Genomic DNA, 22,329 nt, shown 5'->3' with positions numbered 1-22,329 from the left:
TTTTCTTTTTGATTTTTGTTTTTTTTTTAGTTGGGAAATTTATTTTTATATACTTATTACTAAGTTTTAACACACAGGGTACAACACAGAGTCACGCGAATATATTCTACAATGACACTTTGTATTTCATACCTACTGCGGAGTCCTTTATATACGAGAAAAAAAATTTGAGAAAGGAAAAACGGTTTTGTTACCTCTATGATAGCAGAGAAAAAAATAAAGTCAGTGAAATTTAATGAATATAGAAAAGAAATAAGTAAAATAAAAGAAAGACAAACAAATTCCCCGAAAAAGAAAAAATCAAGAATTTACTGCGAAAAACTGTGATTGAACATGAACGAATTACAAAAATTAATTTACTTAGTGACTGTTTCACTTTCCATTTTTGTTATTTTGGTGGAAACAAATTAATGAGGACAATGACACTACAATTTTTCCTTCTGCGTAAGGTTCCAAAATAAATACAATGGTACCTATATAGAATGATTACAACTTATTTTTTATTATCTTTTATACGTGAGTAAAACGTAATGTTAACAAACATCTACATTATTCTGTTTGCTCATCAAGTCATTTCCATCATTCAACTATATATGTGCCTGTAAACAAAAGCATGTGAAATATTTGGAGGACACATAAAAATGTGTTTGTAATTCAATTTAAATGACGCATTACTTTCAATTTTTGTTAATTCATAAACTAGTCTATATTTATAGTCATAATAAACTGTTAGGGCTAGGTGTTATTATAATTTTTCAAACAAAAATTTTTTGAGTTAGAATCTGAAGGTAGACTCAGTAATTAATTAATTTTTCTATTGTTAATCTTGGAAAAATGAAATAAAAAATATTCTAACTTCAACATTGCATTAATGTATTTATACAAAATTCAACTCACGGCTTATATTATCAGCTTCAGGTCATATTCAACGCACAGTGTTTACAAACAATTCAGCTCACGAAGTGTTATTTATTAACACAATTTTAATAAAATTCACAAATCAAGCATAATGCACGTACATTTTAAATTTTCTTACTGGCACTGGATGCGTATTTGCACATTCTTATTTTGTGGTTAAATTCACCAACACGGTCCAATATATACAATTGAAAACTTGAACACAATTTGTTTTCTGAAGGTCTAAAGTATTAAAATCTTTTTGTTATTTTACTGTAGTGCATATATCTCAAGGTTATCTCGATTATAATTGTTTATTATTTCAAATTTCTTCATCTAGTTTTTATTTATGAAATTGTAAATATTAATATATGTTTGTACGTGTGTACGTGGCTCCCGCATAGAAAGAACAAAAAGCTACATACATATATAAATACGAATTCTACATTCCAAGTAAATAAAATTTTTTATTTTTTATTGTGAATGAATAATGAATTGACATCTTTCCATTTTTGAAAATGAACGAACCGACGACACTTTTTTTCTGTCATTTTATTCCCACTGTTATTTTATTACTATAATAATTGTAAATATATACACATATAGATACATACATACGTTTTATTTTTTTTTCATTTATTCTCATAAGTATTATAAAAAAATGAGAGAGAAAAATAATATAAATTATATTTTTTGCTCTCCTTTTAATATTTTGTATTTGTGTGTAATTATCTTGATGGTGTTAAGGATAAGAAAAAAAAATTTTTTTTTAATAGCATATTTACAATATGGGTAATATTTTAAAAAAATATATATGTACATTACATATATATATACGAGTATATCAGAGTATAATTAAGGTAACAATAAAAATTTATGTATTTTTAGTCCTTAATATGATAATGGGATTTAAGTTATTTATAAAGAGTATATAAAATTTCAATGTATGTACATCTTTATGTATACATAATAGATACACATAGCTTAAGAAATATAACAAATATTATTATGTATGTATATATGAATGGTGGGTGTACATAAATATTTTTTAATGTAGATATTGTAAAATAAATAACTTGTAACTGATTTAAGGTTATAAAAATATTTTCAATTTTTCATAATTTATTAATTAAGTGAGGAACCGAAAGAAAAAAAAAGAAATAACAATAAAAAGGGTATAGAAGAAATTTCGAGGACATGAATAGAAAATTTTTATAATTTATTATTTAATAATAAATTTAAATTTTAAATATACGAAATAAATTTAATAAATAATTAATGAGTGTTGTGAATAATGGGACCAATAAGACACAGTGTTATAAACAATTATGAACAGTGTTGTAAATCTCTAAAAGAATTAGATTTTCTAAAATAATATGAAAACTTTAATAAGACTTTAATAATTAATTAAAATTTTTTCATATTTTTGAAAAAATTTTTAAAATTATCAATTTAGTTTAGCAAATTACATTTTAGTTTAAAAACTTTTCAAATTTAGAGTCTGTATACTAGTATTCTTATCCATATTTTTGATCCGTAAAGTAGGTGCATTTGTTGGAGTTTCGATAACAGTTTACTTGCGCTTTTGTCTCTTACCAAGGCATAGTTTCTCGGGATCAGCTTGAAATTCTTTGAAATCTTTAATAGCCAAACCAGTTCAGTCTTCATTGTACCATATTTTGCAGTTTCCATCGCATTGTGACCCCATCTTCGTTCCAAAAATTTATATTCTACTTGTACTGATTACAAGAACATCTTTCGACATTTTGAAATGTTTTCCGAAGTACTTCATTTAACTGAAAAATTAAATTTAATTCAAATTTAAATTTTATATTAACAAATTTCCAATTGCCGTAAATTTATATTTGAATTACCAATAATTTATTAAATTTTATACACACCTATACAACGTGTATAATTAAATCTCAAATACACAATTTAACGTATTTATATAATTTTAATATTCATTATATACATATTATGTGCATACATACAATGATTTCAATTGAATTCTTTTCCAAATGAAAGAATGAAATTTCAGAGTGGAACTCGTAAATTGTTTTTTTGAAAAGAATGTCATTGTATTCCAAGAATTTCATTCAAAATGGTTTTAGACAGTAATTAGAAAGTTTTTCCTATATTTTCTTTTTTTCATGCTTTATCAAAAAAACTGTCACATGACCTAATTTTTCTCATGAATTTCTTAAAAATACTTTCTTTTTTTTATGCTGAATGCCTAAATTTTTAAGCTATTCTGAATATACTTATTTAATATAGAAAATTATTATGGTTGTATATTAAATAAAAATCTGTTTAAGTAATTGAATTTTTCCTTGTTAACTGCGTATCTGTCTTATTTAATTTGATGCCTGTTCAATTCTGTTGTATACTCTTATACTTAATTCTGAGCCAAATAGAAATTGTTACTTGAATATAAGAAAGTAAATATTACAAGATAGGACGCTTTCTCAACTTAGACTATAATGTTTAATTGTATATGCCCGATAAAAAATTTTAGGATAATATTCAAAAACTAATTGTTCCATTACAATGAAATGTTTCTATACAGTTCTTAAGTTTTTTTAACATAATTCTAACCAAATACTATTTAGAAAACATTACCTTGTAATTCATCATATTCTACAAAAATTTTCACTTTAAATTCAAATATAGGAACAATACTTCGCTTATCACAAACCGCCATGATCAGAAAAAAAAGGATGAATTCAGAGAAAAGATATACAAATATTACCAATCATTTCCTTTCTCGTTATATACCTTTAATTGCATGAAATTTTCATGTATACCTACACGTATGAATATAATTTCACATATGACTATATGTAAATGCAAATATAATAAAATGAAACCAAATTCATACACCATAATCCAGTGGAAACAAAGTAATACTGGTATTATGATATTTTAACAAAAAGCGTCGCAAATAAGAAAAACAAAATTAAGGAAAATATTTTGGGAAAAATAAAATTTTTCCAGGAAAATCATTGTATGAATTTTTAAGCAATATATAAAAAAAGTTTTCTTTGGGTTTTTCAGAAAAAATAATTTCCCATAAAAATTTAATTTAAACAAAATTTGTTATTATACACTTTAATGAAAATTCTATATTAAGAATCGAATACAATTCGAATTTAATTAATTAATAAACTCTTCTCCGTACACATATTCCACATACATAAAATGCCGGCAGCTGTGCGAGATAAAAATAAATTTTTGAAAAAAAATCTAAACATTGTTATCAAAAATTATTTATAATATACAAAAAAAGGACTTGTAAAATGCTGTTATTCTAGTTAAAAATCAATAAAATCAAAATGCAATTCAACTTTAACAAATTTATTAGATTTGTTTTTGACAAGGATAATAAATTGTAATTATTGTTTAAGACAATAAAATAATATTATTGTTTTTGACTCATTTAAATCAGACAAAAATTTTCAATTCTAATAATGAAATTTAATATTAAATTTAATTAAGTTTAGAGTACAATTTTTTGAGCATTTTTTTAAATTAATTAAATATTTTAATTTTTTTTTATTGCAGTGGAGTAAAACTGATGAAACAAAATTGTCTTTAAATAAATTAGAATTTGAAGCATCTGGTCATTATTATTGTGAAGTATCAACAGATACACCAATATTTACAAAAGCATCACAAGAAGAACCACTCCATGTGATATGTAAGTGAAATTTTATTAATTGTCTATATTCAATAATAATTTTGAATAAATTTTATTATCAAGAATTTTTAGAAGTAGATATTTGAATTATTAAACCGGTGTTATTGATTATTCGATTATTAAATCTTGTGACCTATAGTTTTGAATTCATTATGCCTTCTACTAATAATGAACTTGTACATTACACTGATGACAAAAATAAATGGATTTAGACTAATTTTAAGAACATTTTTTCGAAACTATTCATACATGAATCGAAGCTACCCCTTGTAGTTTCCAAAAATTCATTTTCAAATACAACAAAAATTAAATTAAAATCAGAATAGCATCACCCTAAAAAAAAAATTTAAATTAACATAATTAGTTAAATTTGAGAATTATACAATAATTAAATTCCTTATTCATTAATGTGAAAAATTAAATTACTAAAATAAAATTTATCGTAACAATATTTCATTCTATATACGTATAAGAAAATTTAAGATATATTTATTGAAAAAGAGAGAGAGAGGGGGACAGATTACTAAAATAATTAATTTAATTAACATTTTCTTCCCTCTATACATATATTTATGCTTTACAAATATAATTTTATATATGTTTTTCCTGTTTTAAAAATTTACAGCACCACAAAGTGGTCCGCCGGCAATTAAATTCAAAAAGAAACCACCATTTTATATTGGCGATCAGCTAATAGCGCTCTGTAATACAACAGTAGCGCGACCTATACCACATATTACATGGCTGATTAATGGAAAAAAGGTAAAAACAAAAAAATTTTAATTTATTTTTCTTAGTTCTCTTACACTCATACATATAGGTATATATATATAGATAGACAATTTATATATGTATATGTAAATTTTTTTTAAAATCATCATCATTATTACCGTTATCATTGTTATCATTATATAATCATCATTATCATTATTATTTATATAAACCCATTTAATAAAATGTACGATAATAAACAATGTTTGTTTTTTTTTTTTTGTGTTTGTGCAGTATTGCCATTTCTTGTGTATTTTTATTTTATTATATTATTAAAAGTAAATAAAGATTACACGAATATCTTTACAATATTATTTATATACATACATACTTTTTAATTCTATTATATTATTATATTAACACCAACATTATAAAAATAATATAATAAAAAAAATAAAAGACACTAAAATAATAAATAGAAACAGCAGGATAAATAACACATTATTAAAGAAAACAACAAAATGCAAGGATGAAAAGAACAGAAAAATAGAAAAATAGAAAACAATCAGCAAGCTCATAATGTTTACAGGCATTATTGTGAATTTCATAAACATTTTGTAGCAAAAATTAAGACATTTCATCATTTCTAAAAATTATTTTGGTGTTTTTGCTAAAACATGTTGTATATAGGGTGAATATTTCGAAGTAGAATTAAAATTTAAAAAAATTCTAATCAGTTTATCTATAGTTTGCTGCCTTAATAATTCCTTAATAAAGAGTCTTTTGCAAGGCATAGTTTAAGCGCCAACATTAATTCTGTTTCCACATCAAACATAATCATACAATTTTTTGTTAGTTACACTCTTAACATCAATAATTATTAAATTTTATGAAACTATTCTTTTTAAAATGCAAAATTGTACAAAAATAATAAGAACAAAACCATAATTAGTGCGTTTCCAGGGAAAAAAAGTGTAAACCTGGCATTAGTTTTTTGTAAAGTGATTTCGATGAATGCGTGTAGTTAGACAGACGGTAAAATAATTTATTTTAAGTATAACTGTAAAGAATGCCTGTTATCTGTTAACGAGAAAGCAAAAACTCTAAATTTTCATGATTTTCTTCAAAATGATATCGCCACTCCTCTGGTCTATCTTTATAAACATTTTTTATAAAATTTTTGAATAATAAAGTTTGATCGTCAATTCGAATAAGAGAAAAATAAATTTCGAATTTGAGAGGATTGCAAATTGATGTGGCAGAGTTCATATTATATAAAATTTTATGCATTCTATAAAGAAATAATTGCCAAATTTTCACATTTTCAAGGCGTAACTCACCCTGTTTTAATACTTTTTATATTAATAGTATTTTTATATTATAATTTTAATATTATAATATTATTATTATGCTTTATAATAATAACATTTATAAAAATAGAAGAAAATTTATCAAAATTATTAAAGGTTAGCAGGAGTTCTACATATTTTGTATGCCTAATATTTTACGTAAATTTGAATAATATCATGCTCATAAAAGTGTAAACAAAAAAAGAAAGAAAAAAACAAAAGCATGGAATTTCATTAAAATTACTTTTCACCTTTTGGACCAAAAAACCCAAAAAAAAACACCCTTGAATAATTAAACTAATATTTAAGATTTATTAATTCTAAATGATTTTTAATACAGGCATTTACCTTTTATAAACAAAATCAGCTATATATACACACAAACTTTTTTTTATCAAAAAATATTTCAGTGTTAATTATGTACAATAATTTATTGAGGCCTACTATTAAAATTTTTTTATCATTCTGGCATACTTTATTATTTTCTACATTAAGGACACATTGGTGACATATTTTTCTCGGTATTATTTTTTTCTTTTTTTTTTGGGTTAACTTCAAAACCAAAGTATGTACTGGGCTTTAACCATCAATTTTATAAATTATTATGGTACATAAATTGAGGAAAAATACGAGAAAAATGAGAAAAGAAAAAGTTTTTTTTTTTTTACATTTAATGAAGGTACGAAAAAAAATGTTCTTTTCGTAATTCTTCTGTACAACAAAATGTCTAAAACATATTTTTTGATCTTATACCGCAAATTAATTATAGAGAATTTTTGAATAACTAAGACAATAATTAATCAAATATATTTTAGGGATACGCAAGAGCAATACGAAAAAAATGGTTTGTCAGAAAGAGAAAGTATAAATTTTCTTTAATACTTCAATAACAGACATTTTGGCATTCTTATTTATAATGGTTAAGTAAAAGTTGTAATTCTATACTTTTTTTTCTTCAAAAAGCAAAAAAAAAAGATCACATTTTGGTCTATGTAATGAAGAAATGAATTTGGGATATCAATTTAAATGTAATTACTATACATAAGAAAATATAATGGAAAAAAAATTTTTTTTCTTGCTTTTGAGTTCAATGTTCCGCCCCAAAAACAAAATTGATAAATTCTAGTAATAAACAGTTATTTAGTGGAACCAAAAAGTTAATGTTTAATTAAGTAAAAGGTCAATATAATAATATGAAAATTAAGAAAAGGGCAAATTATTAATAGCAAAATCAGTAAACTTATAATTTTTTTTCGGGAATTCAAAAATAAATTGAGGAATGTAAAAAAAATTTGATTGTAATGTTTATTGTCTAGTTCATCACAAATGCTGCATAAAATTACTCCTTTCAAATTTAAAGAACACTATAGTAAGTTTTTAGTTAATAATATATTTAGAAAAATTTGAGTTTAGCCCTTAGTTTCATTTTGTACCATTCAAATTCCCTAAAATGCTTATTCGTTGCTACCGGAACTGAAGTAAAATATTTACTTTCAACAAATTCCGTTAATTAGTTTCGCAGATATGGTAAAAACCCAAAATCGGCCTTTAATTCGATTTCCAATTCCTGATGTTCCCAAAAACTTTAAAGTTTATTGTTTTACTACGCTGCATTTAAAATATGCTGAAATTTTAAAGAAGTCAAACATTTTACATAAAATTGTTTGGCAAGCACGTCAGACTTTAAAATTATTAAAATTAAAAATTTTTATTCGACATTTTTAAGATCTACATTGTAACATGATGTAGTTATGTTTGTATAGTTCTGTGTCCATTTCCATACATGCATGATGCATGCAAACGCTTTTGAAATACCAATTAAAACGAGAAATTCACTTACGTTTTTCTACAATTATTTTCAATTTTATGTGCATTATTTTTGAAAACTAAAAGTTATTCCCACACATACTATAGCATTATGAGTTGTTTGAAGAAGAAAAAAAGTCAATATTTTAGAAAATCGTGGAAAATTGTTTCGAACTAATCTTGAACTACAAAACTTTTATAAGGCAATAAGATGACTTCTAATTCTATTTAAAATTGCCTCTGCATAGGCAATAGGAAAAATATTTAAAACTATATATTTTTATAACATTAAAGCCTGAGAAATTGTATTTTGAAAGAGAACATATCAGTGGCTTCAAGCACAAACGACTTAAGTCTGTTTTAGTGATTTCGAGATAAATGCATTTTAAACTTTAAATTAAATTTTGAAAAAAGTTGTGAAGTTTTTTGAACCAATTTTTTTTTTGATTGAAAGATAATTAAAAAAGGAAGCGATTAACTCACAATCTGAAGTAAAACAACTAATAGTATTCTCATAATTATGAAAAAAGTGAGATAGGCGGTTATACAAAATTTATAAAAAGCACTTTGCAAAGCATAACTCGACTTAGGCGATTTGTGAAAAATTACTTTTGTATTTTCGTCAAACTTAAGTCGACTTAAGCTGTTGTTGCAAAACTGAAGATATGGTTTTAGGTGACTTAAGTTATACTAAAAAGGGAAGAAATATATATATTATTTTTACGTTATTTGATTTTTCACTCTTTTTTTAAATCATTGTCATTAAAAACATAAATTGAGGTAAAAAATGAATAAACTTCAAGTAAAAATTATTTCTAAAAGTTTAAAAATAATTTTTTCATTAAATTTAAGAAAGGTGACAGTATCTTTTATTCTCTCTCGGATTCTCCAACTAAATATGGATGAGTATCTGCTAAATCTCCAGTCTTAATCTTTTTGTAAAATTTGTGAACCAAAGGATCAATAAATTGCATCAAGTACTCTAAGTTTTTCTTTTTTTGGACTAATTTTCTCTTCTTCTTTAATTCGAAGTATATCTTGAAAATCTAACTAATTAACACCTCGTCTTAAAATATAAAAAATCTTTGTATAAACTGTTCTTGTAAAATATTTTTGGAAGTCAATTTTTTGAAATCTGTGGTGCGACTCTTTCCACTTAAGAGAATTTCAAAAGGTAATTCAATTACAAAAAGGCTTCATTGTGCAACGGATCTGACAAAGTTGTTACATTATTGTAAAAATGAGCACATAAAGTAATCTCTAAAATGAGTTTATGAGTTTTGTGTTTGTTATTTTATTTATGTACTATAGTCCATATGACTTTCTTACTTGTTCATAATGATACTAAATGCGAATTAATTAAAATTTTTAAATCGAAAGCAAACTGAAATCGAGTGTGAGTCATTACAACTCCTGTAACGAAAAGTCAAATTTGATAGTGAACTCGAACTCGTATAGGAAATAATAATTCGATACTTGTGACAATTAAATCTTGGAGACGTATTATTAATTACATATAGAGAATGGTTTGTGAGTCAGTTTTTCTCTAAGTTCTGCCGTAAAAAGTATATAGATCTCTGTAAAAAGTTGTGGCAAAGTAAATTGGTTCGGAATTTGCTCTCCTATCATAGAGTATATAAGTATTTGATTATCAAATAAACAAAGAATATTGTAAGTTTGCTCGACATTTTTATTTTAGCTATGAGCATTTACTTTTCAATTAACACTCCATACAAATTGACCACGAGTCAGTTTCGAGCGTTCATGTACTTGAGTGCATTCAGGAAGCCCGGTCGCGAAAGATGAAGCGAATTTTTCTAACCGTTCGGCAAATTGTAAAAGGATTTTTCTTAAAAGAATAAAAGCAGAAAGCCTTTCATATTTTTTTATCTCTACAAATATGTTCACATGCCCAATAGGACCCGAAAACTTGCTTTTGAATGTTGTCAATTTTAAAATCAGGATCGTTAGTACAGTCCCAACGACCAAAGTCAATTGCGGTTTTCAAAACTGTATTAACTTCGGTTTTCAAAGTAAGATCTGTTGATGCTTGTTTATTTACTATAGGACCAGTTTCGCTAATTTCTATGCTTTAAAACACTTTGAATCCGTTATGTTAGTTTCAAATATATTGCAATACCTATAACATCCGCCACAATCATCTCAGCTCTCCTAGCAAGTTCCAAATTTTTTAATGTACATTTATTAAGCGTGAATAAAGTTTATATTGGATAATTTTTGCATTATTTAACAATTTCCAACATCAGCACATTTAAAAACAATAATAAATAACTGTCTTTGTAAAAAATACTTCCTTCGAAATAACAAAAATATCATAAATATTTGAAAATTGAAGAAATTTGATCTCACGGAAATGAGTAATAAAAAGTATAACAAAATATTGTTATTCCCAGATGTACCAGTTTTATTTATTGAAATCCTTTGCAAATTACAATAATTTGAATTTTCTAACAAAATGTGTTTTACTAGTTTATAATAAAAATATTGCTTTGTAGTACAATAATTAGAATGAAAACTCTTGTTAAACACAAAAATTTTATCTTCCTAATAACATGTGTTTTACAAGGGCGTAATAAAACCACACTTTGTTTAATAATACAATTATGTTAGACTACAAAGGCAAAACAATCTACCATCAGGTAGCTAGCCACGTGTCATTTTAACATGGGAACTCCGTCAATTGAAAAAAACATTTGTCGCAGGTAAATCACGAAATGACCTACAAGATTATTATTGTTAAATAAAAAAATTCAAATCTTAAACATGGGATATTTGGGTAATTAGAGCATTAATAATGCAGGTAACTTCTGCAGATGTTTTATATTTTGTGTTAAAAAATACAACTATCTTACTTGTCGCTGAATATAAGATTTAATTTTAACTATAGTGAACAAGTTTTAAACCATGGACATAAAGTACCTACACTATATATCACATAAAATAATATGTTAAGCGTTATAAAATATTTTTTATTATAAAAAACTAAAAAATATTCTATACTAATTATGTATTATTTCGAACACTAAACGCTTAACTTTGATTTTTGGTTCTTATTTGCACGCGTTATAAAAACCTAACTCAACATAAGAAGCCTTTTGGAATATAATTGTATTTGCAACAATCGCCTAACTCGAGATGAGTTTAAAAAACTACCAATTTTTATTTTACACAAATCGCTTATGTCGAGTTAGTATTTAAAAAAAATCAAAATTAATTTTGCAACAAAAGCCTAACTCGAGATAAGCGGTTGTAAAAATTCATACAAATAAAAAAAAATGTCACTAATTTTGATTTGCAACAATAGCCTATCTCGAAATAAGTGGTTTGTCAAAAACATAAAAAAGATGTTTTCTGCTCCTAACTCGAAATAGGCGGTTAGTGCAAGTGCACATAGCTACCATTTCGAGTTAGGTCATGTGTGAATTCGACAATAACTCCGGCTACAACAATCGTAGAACCACCAAATTTTGTGAGCATATGAAACTCAAAGCGGAGAATTCGCTGGTAAACATATCTCATTTTTGTCTTAACTCGAGTTAGGCGGTTTGTGTTTGAGGCCACTGATATTTGTGCTGCAAAATTACGATATGAACATGAAAAATTGTTGCTCATTAAATTCATTAGTAAAATATTTTTATTTTTAATTCATCCTGCAATAATATTTCCTTTTTTCCTAACTTGGTGTGGTTATAAACGTGCAAGACTCAAAAATTATACTTTTTAGCGTTTTTCCTATTGTGCATTGCAGTCAACCACTTAATATGTATAAATGTGCTTTAAAAAGAGCAATTTAAAACGTACACTTCTTCCGTGAAAAAATTGTAAAAAAAAACCTAAATTCTAGAAAAAAAAGGAAAAAATATTCAATTAAAATTAAAATTTAAATTGGAAACATTTTTATAATACTGAAAATAATTTGTAAATTGTATAGCGAAATTTTTTCTTTAAAATTCTAGAAAAATTATAAAGCTTGTACCAAAATTAAATTTTCGTGTTAAAAGAAACCATTTTGTATTAATTTAAAGAAGCAAAAACAATAATTGAGTGTTCTACCTTGAAAATTCTGGTTTTTTTTACAGTGTACGAGTAATAGTTAAAAAGTAACACAATCATAACTTTTATATACAAAGTGCTACTAAAAAACTGAAAATCCGTCGTTAGCGATGAAATGCAAAATTGCGTAAAAAACATCCCAAATTCCGACAATTATTGCACTTCTTAGAATTTCAAGCGACTCTATGTGTACTGTATAATGTTTTTAACCATAATTAAAAGCATTGTTATATTACAAAGATCTATATACAAAGCTATGAATAGAATACAGAATATTATTTTCGTGGGATCTTATTTCCATGTTAAACTTAATTAAAATTGAATATGCAATTTTAGAATTGTATGACCAAATTTTTAGAATTTAAAGGTAATTTTCCAAATTTTTGACATTAATATTGTCATAATTTCTTCGAATGCAATAAGAATCATAATATGATTAGGAAGGAATTATGGGGTCATAGATTATAGCGAATATATTTTGGTGTATAGATTTTACTATCCAAATTATACAATTACATAGATAGATAAACTTATCTACCTTTAGTATGAGATTGTAGTTGCCCGACTTTAATTAAACTGTTATTTTTCAACTGTGTATTTAAGAAAACGCCTAATATACTTAAATTATGTGTGCCTATGTCTACTAAAAAATTTTAATATTTAAAAAAATTTAACTAAAATTCGCTTTATCACTAAAAAATTTTAGATACCTTAACTAAAAATAAAATTTAAGCTGTTCCAGTTTGCAGCTCCTAAGGATATTTATTTGTCACCTGTAAATAAAGCAAAATATAGAACATATGTCGTATATTATTCACGTTATTTTGTTACATACCTACATTTCTGATACATTACATTCATTCGCACAATATGATTTTTAATACTCATTTAAAATAAAGAAGACCTGTTATATATTCTCATATAATTTTATATTTTTTCATTTATATCAAATTAATTTTTAGGTTTCAAATGAATACCTTCGGCCAGTAAATTCAATTTCTAAAAGTCATCGAAGTAAATCCCATAAACAAGGATCACATCAAAGTAAACATCAATTCCAGCAATTACAATTAATTCACCAGCAACAACAACAACAGCAACAATTACAACAACAATATCAACAAAATCAACATCAACAACAATTACAATTATCACATATGAAAAATAACCCACCGCTATTAGATAGAAATACACACCAACAACTGGATTATAATAATAACAATCATAATAATCATAATGGAAATAATAACAATAATAATAATGATAAAATACCAAGTCTGAGAGGATTTAATTCACATGGATTCAATAGTTGGCAAGGTGAGTACATTATAAAAATATAAATAAATAATTATTATTAAGGATCTCAGGATAGAGAAAAAATTTATTTATTTTTTTTAAACAATTCACAATATTTAATTAGATACTCTTTTGTATAAGCATCGTTTTATAATTAATATTACAGATAAAGTACTTCAAGTTAGTTATTTTAAAATAAATTTATTTAAATTTCATTCCGGTGTTACGAAAAAAATTAAAAAAAGTTTTAATTGACTTCAAATTCTTCGGAATATGGTTGGTAAAATTTTATAGTAAAATTTTAAGTTGAAAAATGTAATTATTTATTTTTTGCGACCTTTGAAATTATTTTTGAAATTCAATCACATTTTTATATATATATACAAAAGAGAACTCTTTGTTAAACAAGTTTTAAAATCTTTTATTACAAAAAATTCCTATTAAACTAAATTCCTGTTAATTGCGTTAGGGAATGCTTAAACATTAATATTTTTCCTTGAAATTTAATTTACAATTTATTACTACCTTTATTTCTGTCTGCAATTTAATAATTTTAAATTAAATTTTATTATTTTAATATTGCAAATTCAAAATTATAATATTCAATTTTCGTATATAATAAATTACATATATGGGTAGCTTTCAATTTCCAAGGAACTTCTAGATTTCCTGCTTAGAGCTTTTTGAAATATGAAAACATTCCATAACAGTTGTTTACAATTCACTTTTTCTTAAAATTTTTCCAAGTATTTAATTATTTTATTCATGCGAATTCACTTTTTCTGAATATCCAATTCTGAAAATCACAATAAGATTTACAAATCTTGTCTATAGACACAATCTTAAATTCGAAGAACTATATATTAAAAAATTTTAGGATATATACAATATAAATTTCTAACGATTCACCTTGTATTATCAATATTACGAATTTCATTAAAATTAAAAATAATAAAATTTTGCGATAAAAAATATTACAATTTTTTAAAATTGATAAAATAGCAAATTAGGAATAATATTGTTTATTCAATTTTAATTTCTCAAAATCTTAAGAAATATTCTGTAACAAAAGAGTCTTTTCTTCCAGAAAGTAAATTCATTATTAACGATTAAAATATCACTTTGTTTCTCACTCAATTTACTTTAAAAATGTCCTTTGTTTTACATAATTTTATTTCTAGATTTCCTTGCATTTCTTCTGTTAACATAAAGTACCTTGTATAATTAAAATATTTTATGCAAAAACCAAAAATTATTAAAACAAATCTAAATTAAATTATGCACTTACAAAATCTTAAAAGTCTTAATCCTTGCGTTCAGTCTCTCATACTGTGAAAATTAAATTTTGTTTTCTACATTCAACACCATAAAATATCAAAAATTTGCTTCCTTAAGTACATTTTATTTGGACTAAAATTATAAGTAGTAGAAAAAAAAATCATAATTTGAGTACTAATTTTATTCCTTTTTGTTTTTCGTCTCACTTATCTTCATTTTCATTTGTTGAAGTATTCAAAAAACTGGGGAAAAAAAACACAAAAATTCAACAATCGCACGAAAACCATCCTTAATTCCAAATTAAATTCCATTTTTTTTTTTTACTTTTTCATCCTTATCATCGTTGCTCTTAGTGATGTAGTGCTCTTGGCTTTTTATAAATTTATTAAAGAATTAATTGGAGCTAGTATTCACTTCCAATTAATTACATATATTTTTTTTTATTTTAATTTTTCTCTTTTTTCTTTATTATCTAACCATCGTTCTCTTAGCAATAATTATTATAGAAAACTTTATTCCTTTATAATTATCATTATGAATAAGAGAAACTTTTCTTATTACTTTTCAAAAAAAAAAAATAAAAAAAAATGGAAATGATTTTTTTTTTACAGATTTTCATTTTCATCTATAATAAAAGATAAGTTGCAAAATAAATAAAAAACAACAAAAATTAAAAAGATAAAATTAAAAGAAAAATTGGATAGAAAATTGAAGCGTGTACAAAAAAACAAACAAACAGAAATTAAAATATCCTTTGAAGAAAAAACAAAAAAATTAAAATACAAGAAAAACACAAAATAATAATAAAAGAAAACAAATCTTTTTCTCTATAGAACTTAATTGGTTTTCCCTCTCGGTAATTTTAATGAAATCGTAAACTTATCCTAGACTCTATGACTATATAGAGATTTACGTTCAAAAATAAATCAAAAAAGAAAAACAAAAAGTGGCAGAAAAAATGAATAAGAAAAGAACCAGAAGAGAGAAGAGGAGAGAAAAACAACACACCAAATTAATAAAGATTGTTGAAAAATATAATCTTGTTGCTCTCTTTTTTTTTTCTTCTCTTTTCTTTTCACTCAATTTCTTTTTTGAATTTTTTTTTTTCTTCTCTGTCCTTGCAACAAAATTGATGTGAACTTGAAGAACAATTAAAAAAAAAAAAATTATCCCTAAAGTTTATGATTTTTTTTTTCTCAAAATTTTATTTTTTTTTTTAATTTTTCTCAAAATGTTAATGAAATTTTACGATTTCAACATTATTTTGTGTGTATTTTGTGTTGAAAATTTTCAAATTTTCTACAATTGTATTGCCAATTGCAATTTAAAATTTAAAATATAATTTTAAAGCAGAGGGCGTAGGCGAAAATTTATTTTCATTTCGGAAATAAAAAATCTTTAGAAATTAATCTATTAATTTTCTTTATTTTTTTTAACAAATTTATTTAAGCTGGGTCCGAAAAATATATACAAATGTATAGCACAAATTATAACAACGTTATTTGAAAAATATTTTTTGGAAGCGAAAGGAGATGAAATACTAATTGCTGAATCTATTTTCAAAACAGCTTAAAATTTGAAAATCTAACGTTGATCAAATCAAATTCCTGTGTTCATCATCTAATCATAGTAGTTTCATCGTCTTTAAAAATGCCTTTAACGGATGATTTTCCCTTATTAATTGCCATGAGTACATTATTAATATTTAAAGTGAAATTCCAACTACTTTTATATTAAGAATGCCCGATACTTGTTAAAATAATGTTCTTTTCTCTTCTTGAAAACTCATAATTCAATTTATAATCTTTTTATTAAAAGAAATGAATGACAAAACTGAATTTGAATGGTTAAAATTGAATATCAATATGTTTTTCTCATTATTAAAATGATAGATAGTTCTATTTTCTTTGAAAAGCACTACTGCAAGTATTAACATAATTATTATTATGAAAAGAAATCATTCAGCTGTTCAAAATCCCTCCTACGCATACATTAACAAGAATCGTAAAGAAAATCATTATTTTATTATATACAAGGTTTCTCATATCTAAGTGCACTGATATATTATATTATCATTGTGTAGGCCCTCATGAAGGCCCTCATGAATTTTTGTATATGGAGACGATGTTCACAGCTCAACAGATTCCGAGTTACGGCAGCTTAATGTTATTTTGATTGAGTTTTTCAACTTTATGCAGTATACATTTTTTGAGTCATTGAAGAAAAAAATTTGAAGGAAAAAAACATTTTCAGTACTTTATTTTTCTCAATAACTAATAAAAAACAACGGGTAGGAAGATCACCCATATACCAAATGAAAACTCGGATGCCAGCTGTGATAAAACTAGAAAAAGTAATGTAATGCAATTAGTAATGTAATTCCGATTTAAATCTGTTCATATTATAAGAAAATCTGTCAGATGATCAGAAAGCCCCCATTTTGTGGTTTTCAAATCATATTGAATAATGCGTCTGCAGGAAGTAACTAAAATGTCAAGAAGTAAAAAGATCTTTCAACTTTGTCTTTAAGACCTTGTAACTCGGAATTTATTGAGCTGTGAACATTGTTTCCATATAAAAGTTTTGCCTACTCATGACAACCTATACAACAGTATAAAGCAGTGTACTTAGATGCGAGACACCCTGTCGGCATACTGTTAGTATACTTACTGTAATAGAAATTGTAAATCAATTTTATTTAATAACAAAAATATTTTAATGTAGAAATCGAATTGGATTTGAAGTCCTTAGAGGGAATAAATTCTCTTTCGATTTTTTTGTTTTCTTTTTTTTTTGTATTCTCGTATAGAAATTATTGCCTAAAGTGCTGTCAATAATAATAATGAATAGTTATAACTGATAAATTACTAATCGATTTAATGTCAAAAGGAATATTTTACATTTGAAAAACAAAAAAAAAAGAAAATTATTTACTCTTATTGTAAAAGGATGAAAAAAAAGAAATAAATGAACTATTTTATGCTTTTCTAATTTTACTTGTTGGCTAAAGCAAAAGCAATTTTAATATTCTTATCCAAGTACTCATTTTACTAATTTAATTGTCAGTTCTGTCTAATTGGTTTCTAACATTTCTTTTTTAATAAAAACGTCCGTCGCCTTAAGTATTTTTTCTATATCCATAATGGATGCAAGGCATATTGCGCGTTTTTTCTTTCTATTAAAAAATATTTGTGATTATATGAAGGTTATCTGTTTCTATTGAATATTATGGCTTGAAAAACTAAAGAAAATACTTCATTACAAATAATTAACTTTAAATATCCAAAAACTTTTCAACCAATACTTCTACAATTATATTCTTAAAAAAATTTGTTCAACATTTTGAATTTTTTCTAGGATGATAAATTTCTTATCTGTGACCTTGACATTTTGTTGCTCAAAATTAATATATAACAGATAATAACAAAAATATTGAGAAAACTAACCTACAGCAATGTACGTATGTTACTGTAAGGGAAAAACATCAACACCATAACAAAATATATCGCCATAAGAAACCAAAATTATTGTAAGAAAACTAATAAAATAAATAACAGCAAAAAACTATTTGCTCACAATAACAGTACTGATTTTTTAAAAGAGAACGGGGAGTCTTGAACCGTGATTAAAAAAATGTTTCTCTTAAACTTTTTCCTTTATTACTCGTTCCTCTATAACTCATTCAGAACAATAGAGGATTCAGAGCAATAGAGGGTTGACATAAGTTAGGCGTTAAGTTCGATACCCACGAAAGCTTTGAATACGTTTTACCATTTGTGCTTTCGGTGGAATTACATATCGCTAACCTGGTGACCAGTTATACTGTCAAGACTATCGTATTAAAATGGACTGCTGCATCCCAAGATTGAATTTTTACAGTAATTTTTGCGTCAAGCTTCCCTCCCGTGACTAGTGTTAGTGAGCCTTGGACATTTCTGTGAAAATGAATCCACATAGACAATGACAAGCTAAGCTGAAAGCCCTTTCCACATCTGGGGCGGCACAAAAGGGAGGCTAAAATACAACCTTGGGAAATCGGATGTGCTTCTAGCGATGTTTCGAGAGCTATTGCCTGCCTAACGACAGTCTAAACTGGAGCATACGGCAAAATTAATGAGACCACGCTGGACGAGATATCGAAGATTAGCATCGGAGATTTAGAAAGATTCTTTAAGACGATCAAGTGGCTTACATAAATCACCTGTAACTGCACGCTCAATGACGACCGGGTGATTACTGGTAGCTGTAGCAAAACGGCCCATTTATGCTAAATTTGGTGCGGTACCCACGACAGCTAACAAAAACTTTTTTTTACCTTGTTTAACTAATATCCAAATGTTTTACTTTTTAACAGATTAAAATTACGGCCTAATAAACTCTTTTAACGATTAAGATGATTGAATTGGTCTATATCCAATTATAGCTGAAAAATAATTGAGCAATTGCATACAATTACGCACACATTGGGTTACGACACCTCATTATTTTCTCTACACTTTAGGCAATTACAATAATTATTAGATTTAGAAATGTGCTGCTGGAGATTACTACAACTACATTGAACCATAAAAAGTTTATTAAAAAATTTTGAAATTCCAAAAAAAAATTGAAAATCAGTCTGGTTTAATAACTTAAAAATAATTTGTTTAATGATTATTTTTTAAAAAATTGAAAATAAACACCCTATATTACTTCACTCACTGTACTAGCCTAAATTGCTGAGTTTTATTCGATAGAATTTTGTTTAATGGAATAAAACAAAGAAATAGTAAAAATTTCAGGGAATACTACCCACTTAAGGATAATATTTTATTACACTACATGAACAGAAGTTGTCTGTTTCGTGTTATTGTTCAGCATTCTAGTTTAACAGAATGAACAACGAAATACCTATAATAATAAAATAAATCCTAAATGCCAGACTTGTTGCAAGAAGAATCATAATAAAAGGAACGTGCTCGATCAAACATGAAAATAAAAAATGGTGTTATGCTTCAACTTGTAGGTACAAAAAATATACTATATATTATACTATGAATTCTCAAGGATGTAGCGCGGCAATAATAAAAAAACATAATAAAACATTGCTATAACACAAAAAGCTCATCAATTTTTATGTATGTACAAGATTTTCTTATCTACAAGTTGTGCAAGAACAGTAAAAGAAGTTGGCTATCTTAATAAAATCTTATACTTGATTACATTAGAATGTTGTTTCATATACCATTTTAATCAGAACCTATTTCAATAAGAATCTCGAAGACCACCCGTCGAACAGGCAATAAATTTCGAGAAGATTTTGAATTCAAAATTTCAAAATGAATAAATTTTGGATTGATTTCCAAAGTTGAACATATACTGATTGAAATCCAATTAATTGTGCAAAACCCTTATCGATTGGGCAAGATAAACACTTTGCTAATTGGCATAAACACTAATTAATAAAGAAAAAACACTAATTTGAAATTTGTACCAGGGAAATTGGAAATTAAATAGATAAAAATTAACGGACGGTATTGTCGGTTGCTAAAGGAATTTTTACCTTTGTAATTTTGTTAAAATGGCCATTGAATCTTCACTTGGGGGCTACTAAGGGATGCTATGATGCCAAGCTATTCTTTTCATATTGCTCTAAGGAAGATTTTCTATGAATAGCTGTGTACTATAGTTTCTACACTTAGCATTGTTTACTGAAACATCATTTAGACAAATTGGGTAAACCTGCATAGATTCTCCGGAATGCTCTCTTTTTCACAGATTCTGCTGGAACGGTGAGGAGACGAAATTCTTTCAAATATCACACATTCTGTTTATTGAATATTTTCGCTACAATTTTATTAAAAGAGGCTCATTTAATTATAGAAAAATGAAAATTTAACGAATATATGATAGATTCTTAAATTCGTAGATTCTAAGGGAACCGAGTGGGACAGGAGCAACCCCCCAAGCCACCGCAGCCATTTTTGACTTATTGTAGCCCCTCCCCCACTCTCCCGTCTATAATATCCCCGTTCCAATCACAAAGCCGGAGATATCCCTAAGGGAGTTGGACAACAGTTCCCGAACACTTAGGGACTCTTGTCCAAGACAATTGCGGCGCCGAACAGCCAGAACCGGACAGTCGCAGAGAATGTGCACGGCGGTCTCATCGCCACCCCCACAAAATCTGCACAGGGGGGAGCCCGACTTCCCCAGCCTATGCAGGTGGTACTTCACTGGCACTGGCCCTCCGCGCCAGCTCATCGGCAACTTCGTTGCAACCAAATGAGCGTCACTCTGTTCTCCGATGCCAATTCCATAAGTGCAGCAAGGCAGCTCCAGACCAGCTTGGATGTAACCTGAGCTGAACGAAGCCCCAGCAGTGCAGCCCTGCTGTCTGAGAACACATAAATAGTGCGGTTTCTATACCCTCTTTCTAAATTGATTCTCAGACAGATCTCTATTGCATGTATTTCGTCCTGGAACACTGTGCAATACGGGTCAAGGGTTGCATATACACGCGTGTCCGGGCGGACACCGTATACGCCCGAACCCACACCCGACTCCGTTTTGGACCCGTCCGCATACCACACGCTCGAACCCGACCTAAGTACCGGACCACCCCGATCCCACGTCCATCGATCGGGAAACAGAACCCTGTACCTGTGGTCGAAGTTGTACCGCGGTAGACAGGTATCCGACATGGTTATTCTTAGAATCGGATCGCTCTCAATGAAGTCTCTGTGAGTTCTGTGGGCCAACTTTAGCCCTGCCCCCTCCTCGCCAGAGAGAAGTCGGTAAGTCACTAGCCGAGCTTCCTTCAATATATGGAGGTGCAGTGGCGGCAATCCGATCATCACCTCCAATGCAGCGGTGGGAGCCGTCCGCATTGCCCCGGTCACTCCCAGGCAGGCCAGCCTCTGTAGCTTTTCCAGCTTGGCCCGCACACCCGCCTGCTGAGCCTTACGGCACCATACAATCGACGCATAGGTGACGATGGGCCTAGCAAGGGCCGTATATAGCCACAGTGCTATTCTGGGACTAATTCCCCAGGTCCCCCAATGAAGCTCCTACACGTCCGCAAGGCCGCCGTAGCTCTCCCGATAACTCTATCTATATGGGTATTCCAAGAGAGACGATTATCCAGAGTTAACCCTAGATACTTCACCTCCCTAGAGTAACTAATACGTTCACCAAACAGAATTGGTCTCGTTAATCTATCCCTGCTTCTGCGTCTGG

The 22,329-nt window shown here is 27.1% G+C and overlaps 1 protein-coding gene across 2 annotated transcripts in view; it reads left to right on the top strand.

Annotated features, from left to right (window-relative positions):
- LOC129611820 (probable cyclin-dependent serine/threonine-protein kinase DDB_G0292550) overlaps positions 1–22,329 on the top strand; it is a 164,057-nt gene that overhangs the window by 102,019 nt on the left and 39,709 nt on the right. For both annotated transcript variants that reach the window (XM_055525194.1, XM_055525195.1), the window contains 3 exons: positions 4,462–4,597; positions 5,223–5,359; positions 13,500–13,854. In XM_055525194.1, the coding sequence (XP_055381169.1) occupies positions 4,462–4,597; positions 5,223–5,359; positions 13,500–13,854 (628 nt within the window). The remainder of the gene's footprint in view (positions 1–4,461; positions 4,598–5,222; positions 5,360–13,499; positions 13,855–22,329) is intronic.

Source organism: Condylostylus longicornis, unplaced genomic scaffold, assembly GCF_029603195.1.
Source record: "Condylostylus longicornis isolate FDR11 unplaced genomic scaffold, ASM2960319v2 ptg000055l, whole genome shotgun sequence".
Classification (NCBI taxonomy): domain Eukaryota; kingdom Metazoa; phylum Arthropoda; class Insecta; order Diptera; family Dolichopodidae; genus Condylostylus; species Condylostylus longicornis.
This window is presented reverse-complemented; position numbering and strand designations above follow the sequence as displayed.